This window comes from Leptonotus elevatus, chromosome 9 (genome assembly GCF_054856555.1).
Source record: "Leptonotus elevatus isolate MCC_2025b chromosome 9, RoL_Lele_1.0, whole genome shotgun sequence".
Classification (NCBI taxonomy): Eukaryota; Metazoa; Chordata; class Actinopteri; order Syngnathiformes; family Syngnathidae; genus Leptonotus; species Leptonotus elevatus.
In genome coordinates, this window is record NC_141247.1 from 18,480,325 (window position 1) to 18,491,285 (window position 10,961).

General features: G+C 40.1%; 1 protein-coding gene across 1 annotated transcript in view; it reads right to left on the reverse strand.

Annotated features, from left to right (window-relative positions):
* The window catches only part of ctnna1 (catenin (cadherin-associated protein), alpha 1), a 44,853-nt gene extending 35,241 nt beyond the window's left edge, over positions 1-9,612 (reverse strand). Inside the window, exons 1-6 of the mRNA XM_086085504.1 lie at positions 9,381-9,612; positions 7,950-8,064; positions 6,537-6,732; positions 1,592-1,758; positions 1,123-1,242; positions 438-707 (exon numbers count right to left, since the gene is read on the reverse strand). Of these exons, the coding sequence (XP_085941630.1) occupies positions 438-707; positions 1,123-1,242; positions 1,592-1,758; positions 6,537-6,732; positions 7,950-8,054 (858 nt within the window). The 5' untranslated portion in view covers positions 8,055-8,064; positions 9,381-9,612. The remainder of the gene's footprint in view (positions 1-437; positions 708-1,122; positions 1,243-1,591; positions 1,759-6,536; positions 6,733-7,949; positions 8,065-9,380) is intronic.
* Positions 9,613-10,961: the final 1,349 nt, after the last annotated feature.

Sequence of the window (10,961 nt, forward strand, 5' to 3'; positions counted from 1 at the left end):
TCAAAATCATGTCTGATAATGGCTTAATTATGTGCATTTATCACCCCACACAACATTAAGATGATTAGCTCAGTGTCCCATCCTGCTATTAACTTTTTTTTTATGTCAACATATTGACGATTATGAATACGATGCAGGTTTTAAATTGTGTCAAACTTTGCTTAAAACAAACTTTATTTGCCTTCAGTACCTGTTTTCTGCTCAAATCAACTGTATTTGACATACAATATAAAACTAGATGTGACTGCAGATTATTTCACACTACTCAGACATTTCATTTCTGACAACTATCCTATTTTTTTTAATGGTTTTGGTTTACAATTCAGCCAGATACATACAAACACAGCAGCGCCCTAATCTAACATATGTGCTGAATCCACAAACAAATCATGGGACCCGAGTAAACAAGTTGTCATTCTGCAACCACTTGTACTCACGTCAAAATTGTTGAGGGCATATGCCAGCTCTCCACCACCCGCCGGTTGATTGAGTGCAGAGTCTTCTGTGGCAGTGGCCTGAGCAGCATTGGAGATGCCAGAAACCGCATGTTGCAGTTGCTTGTAGATCAGGTCACGGTTGGCCTTGTAGGCAGCGACGTCAGGATGCTGCAGGCAGGCACGGGATGCTGTGTACAGCATGGGGATGTTCTTCTGAAGAACACCACGGGCAGCAGCCATTTGGTCCTTGTGCTGGGCATCCTTTAACTCCTAAATGAAACGCAGAAGGCATAAAGGGACAGGGTTAAAGTACTTATATGGGATATACTGGTAAGGCACTTATAATATTAGACCATAAACAGGCCTGTCGTGCCCTTACATTAACTGTGACAGACTTTGTTCTGGGTGACCTCGATTTATTTCTGTCCCTGGCAGAACAACAGTCATAATCAGGCCATTAAAAGATGCCTTTGTAATATAATGTTTTTCCATTCAGACTTGAGCATTGCATTGTTTTATTGAACAAAAAACCTACACGAGGACTCACTTCCAACTGAGGCTTTTTTTTAAAAGAAAACGGACAAAAATACAAGTGCATCTTGCATATCGATGTCCAATGACAGTGAAGTATAACCCAAAAAAAAAACCCGCAATGTATACATTCTAATTTCTGACTGTAATGTACCTGTTGTCTCTTGGCTGCCATGATATTCAGCTTGTCAACCTCTGGCTTCAAGGCCTTATATTGGATCCCCAGTTCCTGTTCTGTTCCTGCATTCCGCACTTTAACGAGGCTGTCCTCCACCTGAAATTTGAGAGAAACAATGCTCCAATTAATTGTCCGTTCTAATAGACAAATAGTTTTAATGCTCCAACATGTATACATTTTCATTTGCATTTAAAGTATCAATGACAACTCAAAAATATACAACTGCAGTAATCATTTAGGTCCACATTACAGATACGCCCAAAATAGAATGTACAATGTGACAAACCGGGATATTTTTAGCTGACTCTGCATTTCATCAAACTTGCCTCATCTCGCAGCACTCCAAACTTTAATCCATTAATATCCTACATTTATCTGCTTTCAAACATACTCCACACTCAATAATGGGTCAAAAGGGAAATGTATGTCGTGGAGTCTTTCTCACCAGTTTAAGCTGGAGCAGAAGTTTGTAGACGTCGGACATGTCTGCCAGAACCAACAGATGTGTGACAGCCGACAAGAGGGCTCTGGCAGCACGAACCATATTGCCCCTCTTTACAGAAGAGCAGGGGTCTTCAGCAAATTCTCCAGAAGCCTGCCTCATTGAATCCCCTGGGAATGGAATATATCTGTGAGCATGTCGACTTTGGCAACATTTTAATTACAACTGCCTTGGCAATTGAAAAGCTTACGTTTGGCATTGATATATGCATACCGTCTTGACATGGCTATTGAATTCAACCTACATCATCAAGCAAAGCCAGACTCTGTAACTGACTGTGGACGGTACAGCATACATTCCTAAGTTTGTTTTTACCTTTTCACATCGAGTCAGCATATTGTGTGTTTTCGTTTTTTGTATTTCAGTTATGCGTTTGTGTGATAATATTAGGCAATTAAAATGCACACAAACAAGAAACAGCTCCACACATTTCATCTTATAAAGCATTCTTTCAATATTTCTAATACAATTTCCAAGAGCAGGTCAAAGTCCCAACAAAAGGCCTGCAATCTTGTTTGTCCAGCACCATGATTTGTCCTACATTGGCATATACGGTTGACTGAGCGCATATTGACTTTGTCGGCTCACATTATGAACATCAGTACATCTGTCGATAGGTTACATTAATGGAGTAAACTCAAAGGATGTACCAGTATGGGCCTAAAATACCTTAAAATCCATTATTTTATTAATTCAGAAACTGCTAGCAATAAAAACAAAAAAAAATGTAATGGACAAAAATAATACTTCCTTATGTCAAAAGCAAAGTAGATACGGATGGTAAAATGTTCACACAAAAATGGCACAATTTAAGAATTCAAGCTAACAATACGGTAAAAAGTAGGTGTGATATAATTTCAGAGGAAACATTTTCAAATAAATCACTCCAAAACTACCTACAGGGAGTCCTCGAGTTATGTCGTACACAACCTACGTCGTTTCGACTTTTACGGCGCGGCGCCCGTGCCTCGTACATAGCACTTTTTTTCTGATAATTTCCCACAGTAATCACGCCAATTTAAAGTTATTTATAGTTGTGTTGTTACCTCCAGTAACGAACGTCCATCGGCAGGTCAGCTTGTCACATCTCCGTGTTTAAGTTCCATTAGCTACGCTTTGTCGTCTGTCAGCAATGAATGTCGATGCGGAAACACAAAATATTGCTCTTACGGAACTCCGCCTTAACTTGAAGACTTCTTGTATTCAGACTTTTTTTTGTAAAATGTGTTCAAGTACAAGTTGAGTACTAGTCATAAATGGCAAATTAAATAATATTTTGACAAATCCACAATTTTTTTTTTGCTCACCCCAGTTTATTGAATCATTAAAAAAAAATAGTTTAAAAAATTGGAAGATAGTGGGAAAATGCATTACTTAAGAATTGTGCCATTTTACAATGAGACTTAAACTTGCAGGACTTAAATAACCACAAGTAAGATAACTTGACAGTTTATTGAAAATAAACATTCAACGAGAGAAATGCCATTTTTATTGACTAACCAAGTGCATTAGCTCACTTGGCAATGGGCTTGTTTTGAACTGAGGACCATTTTATGTACGCATATAAATCAACAACACAGCTTTAGGCTATCATTTCCTCCTGTGAACCAAATCAATAAGGCTATTTTCAGGGCGAAGATGGCAATCAAGTTGTACTTTCATAAACCTCTGCTTTGATAATGCTCACCTGCAGCCCATGAAAATGTACGAGTAGACCACTCAGTAGGCCACAATAACAGCAATGCAAGAAAGTATCACAGGGAGTGAAGGACAAGATAAATGGAACAAGGATATTAACTAACCAGAATGGCAAGCAGCCTTCAACGTGGAGGGAAAGTGCTACTTAACCTTTAGACAGATTTAAATTAAATCCAGTGGAAAAAAACATCCATTTCAACTTGAAATCTCTGGAAAACAAACATAAAGCCCCTGGAACAAGCACATATTACACGTGCACAGCCATCCTTGATAATGTCATCAATGGTTTCTTACATTCTAACAGCTGGCAGGTCACAGCTGGGTGGAAAAGGTTACATGAATCCAGGGGATGGCGGCTTTCTCAATGGTCACATTATCAGTCCAGTCACGCTCCACTGAGCAGCATAGCATAGCTGACGGCCAGCACGAGGCACCAGCAGAGTGGTTGCATTCCAGCCGTGTGACAGCTTACTGCAACTACAGTAACAACACTGCGGAGTGTGTGTCACAAAGGCTAACTGGCCACCTCCAACAAACTATTGTGGGGATAGCTAAAACAGGGGCACGTATAACTTGCTGGCTAACTTGAGGGAACAAAGACACACTAGCGCAGCTGTCACCTCAAATGGAGGTAACAGTTGGACTCATGTCTAAATGGTCTGGGAGTATGCAAAAACAGAACCAGAGTTAATTGGAACGTGCTGTAACGAGACTCAACTTCCATATGGTGGGACTTCCATCTTGTGTTCAGTTGAAAACTGATAAAAGAAACCCAGCAAGAAGACAGATCCAATCATCCATTCTTTGTACCGCTTATCCTCACGGGTCTGCTGGATCCTTTGGCCGGCAGACTGACAGTGCAGTGACACCACCCACCAAAAACAGGGCACAATTTTGAAAGCAGGCACTTAAAGAGGGACAAAACCTAAATAATTCCATGTACTGTAATTTGTACTTCACAAAGCAATACTAAACACTGTGCTATTAGTTCCCATTCAGAAAACAGTCTCCACACGTTTTTAAGATTTTATAACAGTGGATGAAATGTTAAGAGGTTTAACAGTGACCCCTTGCTGTCAACAAAAATGCAAGGATAATTGTTTCCCCCCTGAACAGGTACTTTAGAAGCGATTATTTTGCCCTTGAACATTCTGAGCGCAGTTTGGCAGATAGTGAGCAGTTCTCCAAGTAAGAGGCAAAATGAGCTAGCTACATGCTGTTTGCTTGTCACTCCCAGTTACAGTTTACTGTATAATTGAAAGAAAAAATGGAGAGAAAGCTACCTAGCTTAATGCTAACAATGTGAATCACCATAGACACATCGGGGGGGGGGTTCTACCTGCTAGACCAAGTATTTTTTACATTGGTCGGCCACTACACTTTATAGTTACTAGTGTTTTAGTATTTTGGGGGTTTACAAAGAAGTTCATTTATCCAAATGACACCTTCCGTCTTTGAAGTACCATTCATTATAATTAAGCACTCACTCTCTCTCTCTCTCTGTACATGCGCGTGTAGAGCAACATGACAATGACATTTGGAAAATTCACTGAGGAAAGTCAAAAGTCTCAAACCAGGTACTCAGAAATGCCAACACTCAAATTGGAAGAGACACCAGCGCTGTGTGTGTGTGTGTGTGTCTGTCTCAGTTCTCCGAAGCATTTCAGAGAGCTGAGACGCCCTGCGCGCTTTCAGTTGGGGGTAGCAGGGGTGGGGGTGCGAGTGTTGGGACACGGCCTGTGTGTCACAGCAGTGGCCGGAAACGACGTTGGTGTGTGACTTACGGAAGTCCGTGGAATCTACCCCATTCTGACTTGCCCAACAAAAGTCAACTCTGCAATACTTAACCACAATTTTTAAGATGGCTGTTCTACATATCAATGGTAAGTAAAAGTTTTAGTTTTAAAAGTTCATGTATTGTGGATCACCAATCAGTCACTCAACGAACCGTTAATGGCAAACCTATAGTTTACACCAAGCCTGTTAATAGGGGTGGGTATAATTGTTCAGTTGCTAAGACTATTAAACTGAGTTGAAATAAGTAACTAATCAGGGCGCTTTTGATTCAATCTGATCTTGTTTGTGGTTTGAAGAACGTAACATCATCTTCACAGACATCTACCACAATTTATTTTTCTCTAAAGTCTCCCCGCACACTTGAGCTATCTGCTGAGCAAAATGTCATTCAAGACGTTTGCTCAGCAAGCAAGTCCGATGTGTGTAATTCTCAGTATACCAACAATGCCAACATGTCGTTTGTTTTTTTGCCTCACGAGGTGAAAAACTGTGCACTTCATGAGCTATTTGCTTCAGGCATAAATTTAGGTGGCTAATTTAAAACGCATCCTAATTACATGATTTCAAGATGGCGGGCCACAGAACACCAGCGTAAACTGAAGAGTAACATTTTATCAATGTTTTCATTTCAATAATAAAACCATACAAGGAAAAGTTTGACAATACAGGCCAATTTACGTAGCGGCTAAGGTCATTGGGGGCTGCCATCTTGAAAACATGTGAATGGAGGATGCCTTTTTGTATAGACCACCTGAATTTCTGCCCAAAAGCTCAAGCAATGCGCCTACTTTAGGTTTTTCACCTCGCGAAGCTAAAAAAAACAACAACAAAAAACACGATAGACACTTGTCCAAGTCTCGTGTCGCAGAAAACGCACCAAATGTTATTCACACAGAACAAGATTTCTATTCCGCCAACGGTCTCAAATGACTTTTTGATGTTTGATTTTGGATTGATTTTGTTCCATCCTAGATAGTCAGAGATTTTGTCGTTCCCAATACGTTGGCCTCATAACTATAAACTAATATTGCACAAATATATTTAACAGTGGCCATCGTACTTTTCTGACTCACCAATTGCAACACGGACAACTCAGATGTGACGTTTTCTGAATTAGCATTGAATTTCTGTGGCAACCGGATTGCAACACATATGCTCGTAGGCACAATCCACATTTGCCACATAAAAAAAACATGGCTGCTTAACTAAACTGCTATTGGAGTAGTGCGCCGAAACTCCAAATCAGGCTCATCCTCTCTTTACAAAACACTGAGGTCATATGAACATTAATACTGTGCCAAGTGTCGACCAAGGTGTTAACAGTGCAGTTGTCACTCCACATGTGCCCATGACTGGTTTATTGAGCATACACATAGGAAACGCATGTCTATACCTTGCTTGCGGACATCTTCTACTGCAGCAGTCAGCTCATCCTTAAGGAATTGGCTCTCCTTTGCAATCTTCTCTCCTTTTTCCAGGAAGTTCTGGGTGGCATTCTCCACTGAAGCTGCCAGGACATGAGCCTTCTTGGAGCGTCCCTTCTTCTTGTTAGAGGGGCCTTTGTTACTCGAGTTTACCAGAGTGGTGACCTACGGTACGAAGACAGCAGGGTAAGAAAAGAAATGTTATGGTTTCTCCAAACTGATTTGATTGCGAGTACTTCCAGTAACAGGTATTCAAACCACAATTTGTCTTCAATTACATGACCAAGATTATTGGATGCAACCTCTGAAGGCAAATGCCCCAAAGGCATACAAATTGGAATTCTTTTTTTCCCCCCGTTGCCATTATGCAACAGTTGCTTAAAATGTTTGTTTGGCAATGCATCACATTGAGGTAACTGCTGCCTCAGCCATTTCAAATGCTTTGAATGTCTTTAAACTAAGGGGCACACGCTTGTTTTCCACACTAGCTCTGCTTCCCATAGCAGAAGCACACAGCCAGCTGGCACAAGCACTCGTTGTCGAGCGAGGCGGAAGGAGACGACCAAGAGATTTAGCCCACCGGTTGTTAATCTACTGAGTGTCCGGCTAGCCATTGGAACAGCAGTACAGTGGATATACTGGGTGGTGGTGGTGGTGGTGGTGGTGTGTGTGTGTGTGTGTGTGTGTGGGGGGGGGGGGGTTGTTTACTACACACCACTGTTCAAATCAATATTGTAGGGATGTTCAGTTCTTGTTAATGTCACTGTGGTCCATATTTTCTTCACTTGTTGATGACTGCATTGGAAATTCTTTTGTAACCTTATCCTGACTGATTCCTTTGAATAATGTGATGCATCAGATGCTGTGGAGGCTCAGTGCGGACTATTTCTTGTGCTGCAAGATGTGACTAAAAAATGTCAAAAAAACAAATCCTATGAGGAGAGCATCTAAACTTTAGATAAACTTCAGATATAAATTGATTTTGCACAGCAAAAAAAACAAACAATAAAGGTATATTGTTCAATTTTGGTCTCTATCTTCACTGACTACACTGTAGCATCTGTGACTTTGAATGTGTGTGGAATTAATAGGCGGATTCCTCCTGGTAGGATTTAAAAATGAACAGGGGGCGTAGACTTTTGTATCCACCGTATATGGTGTGGAATGACTTTATTTTTTGAAATAAATAAATAGGGCGACTAAAATGTGATATTTCATACCTGCGGGGTAATTTGACAATGCATGTCAGAGGCAGTGTTTTAAATTGTTAAACAAACAAAAAACAAAAACACTTGATTTAGTAATTAATTCAGATTACTTTCAACTATGTTGCCTTTAACTTCAAAGGGGTAAGCAAGATTGCACACAGGCGCTATTATTACCTGTGTGACCAGGGGTTCGAGCAGCCTCTCCACTGCCAGAGTCCTGATCTCCAGACTCTTCGGGTCCCATTTGAAATTGATGTTCGCAGTGTTGATGCTTGTCATGTCTGAAAGTCTAAGATGGGAGACAAAAGTCACATCAAAGAGCACAACATGAAACATAATTTATACTCCTCTCTTAACAACAAACAAGCTGTGAGTGATGAAAGAGATTTTCAAAATTTCAGAAAATGTCCTTTCCGCTTTCAATGACTGCTATTGCATCGATTTGGTATCTGACAGAGGCGCGGAACAGTCAGGGAAGTCTTGGGGCAAAATAGCATGGACATAAAAGTTGCTCACCTATAGCTTGAAAACAATGTCATTGCTACAAGCCCAGAAGGTTGTTATCTTTGTCTGCAGTTATGCATGATTGTAACTTACACTTTTGGTGGATAACTTGAAATGAGATGGCTTGAGCGGATGGCAACATTGAAAAATCTGAAAATGGCCTGTTTAAACGTCTCATTTCCATGCTTAAATATTCCTTTATTTTCACATATACTACTATTATAATAGATAGTTGAAACATATAAACTATTATTTATTTCAAACACTTCAAATTACATTAAGGTACGATAGTAGTATTAGTATTAGCGCTAGTACGATATGAGCATGTTCCCACCAATGAGTTTTGCAAGGATATTGACTTTTCAGCAACATACAAATAAATGCACGGATGAGATAAAAAATAAATAAAAAACTTTACCTTTAGGCCTAAACAATAACACCAGCAATGTTTCTGTTCAGCTGAACTTACACATCGGCTAAAAAAATACTTAAGATTAGTAAGCAACGCGTAAGTCAAACATCTACTGTAGTCAGCAATATGCTAACAATTAGCTCAACTTGCACCTTTGTAGCTATTTGAAATCTAAGTAAACGACACTCATTTTGAATCATTAGAATGGGTTTAAAATTGGGAAATAAGTCACGCGATCAAGATCGTAGTTTGAAGTATTACATGTTAATGTGTCATTCTTGCTCATTTAGCTTACCTGCTAGCAGTACTTTTGCCAAAGCCGACACCTTGCTAAAGCTAATGCTAATTGACAAACAAACGCAACGCAAGAGTTCCTTCCAAACGCTACTATTTCGACCTAAATGCCAGCTAAACTGTTACAAAGTGCTCTCGAGCGGTCCACATTCCATCCTTTCAACTCCAACTTTGCGACGCCAATGACTTCAAAGAATGACTTTTAACTCACTGATAACAATTCGTTAGGAAAGTTTCAAGATGGAGGAATGACAACGCTTCGAAGTTTTCCTCCCTTTTCGCTGCCCTCGCGGACACTTTTTTTTTCTCCACTCTACTGACGCACTTAACAAGAAATTTCTCTTCAAAACACTCAAATAAGTAGAAGTTAAAAGAGACTCTCGGCAAAACGTTACCGTGAAAGTTTCGTTAGAGCTGGTTTCGCTGGCGTAGACTTGTTTCCCAACAATGGTCGAGACGGAGGGGGGATTGGGATTGGGCGGTGACCGAGTTCCTGAACTTCCTGGCAGACAGACTAGCAGCGAACGTCCAACTAGCCCGCAAATGACGACTCGTTTCGGGCGTGGCAGTAGCGGTGCCTGTCCATATATGGATTAATTATTGCTTCCCTGTTTCCCAGGCTTGCACTCGGGGTCGACCAACCTGCGAAATACGTTTGGACTTGTTTGCTTTTAAAAAATAAAATACAAAGAATAGGTTAGCTGCGTGTTTAGGGAGGAACTTGTTATGTTATTGCGCGTTTAGGGAGGAACTTGTTATGTTATTGCGCGTTTAGGGAGGAACTTGTTATGTTATTGTCCCTCAACAAGGAAGTTAAAGTTAATACACAACGGATATACAAGTATTGAGAGAGAGAAAAACGACCTTTGTGTCAGTTTAAAACATGACAGAAGAGGTAGCTCTTTGCAAAATCTTTAAGTTTATGGATCAGAAAAATGCTCATGCTTTTGAAGTTTTTTTTAAATGACTTTGATTTATGTGTTTATGCGGTGCTTCAATTGTTTGTATTGTATTTGATGTGAGTTGAATAAAAAAAAAAGCCAGTTCAAAACATTTCTTCCTGTTCATTGGTTTACACTAGTTTGTTCGTTTATTTGTTTGCTTAGCTGTCACATATTACTCATATTTGATTCTGCAGTTTGAGGGCTCTCTCTCTCTCTCTCTCTCTCTCTCTCTCTCTCTCTCTCTCTCTCTCCCTCTCTCTCCCTCTCTCTCCTTTTTTCCCCCTATAGCTCATCTTTATTACCATGAGTCATCATCGATCTGTGGAGGTTGAAAAAAAGTAACAAGCCAACTATAAAAGTAAGGAGTAGATGATACAGACATGTTTAAAAAATAGTAAAGTAAAAAGTCATTAGAAAAATAAATACCTGTACCAGAGGCGTAGGTGGCTGTGGCCCCGGAAATCCATCCCGCCCATTGACAAAAATATTTTGGAGCATATCCCTTGCCGGTAGTGGATGAATGCGCATGTAAAAGGGACATCTGTTTGTGATCGAGGGGGCATAAACTGAAAAAGCTCCTTAGGGGGCAACCAAACTGGCCGTTTGCCCTTGGTAGATAGCCTACCTGAAAAATTGATGAAGTATAAGAAATACAATATTTGTTACTTTTCACCACGGAGCATACTGAAGCCTGTAAGAACGACTGGAATGAGATAATTGAGCTTTTTTTTTTTACTTGTCTATGGACAACTCTAATGTCATTGGTTATGTATGCTTAGCTCTAGTAGAACTCCACATTTCTGCCTAAAAGTAGTAAAAGTATAGCATGTATTTCTTTTTAACAATCTGATACTTCTTGTCTTCAAGAATAAAAGCTGATAAGCAACAGACCTTTTCCCAGAGGCAGCCATCTTGATTTTTGGTCCTGTCAGCTTCTTCTTTTTTTTTTATTATTTTCCAACTTAACTGAAACACTTACCATTCTGTTCGTGTAATCCTGAGCTGAACACACGCCGAAGGGGTTGTAGTTAA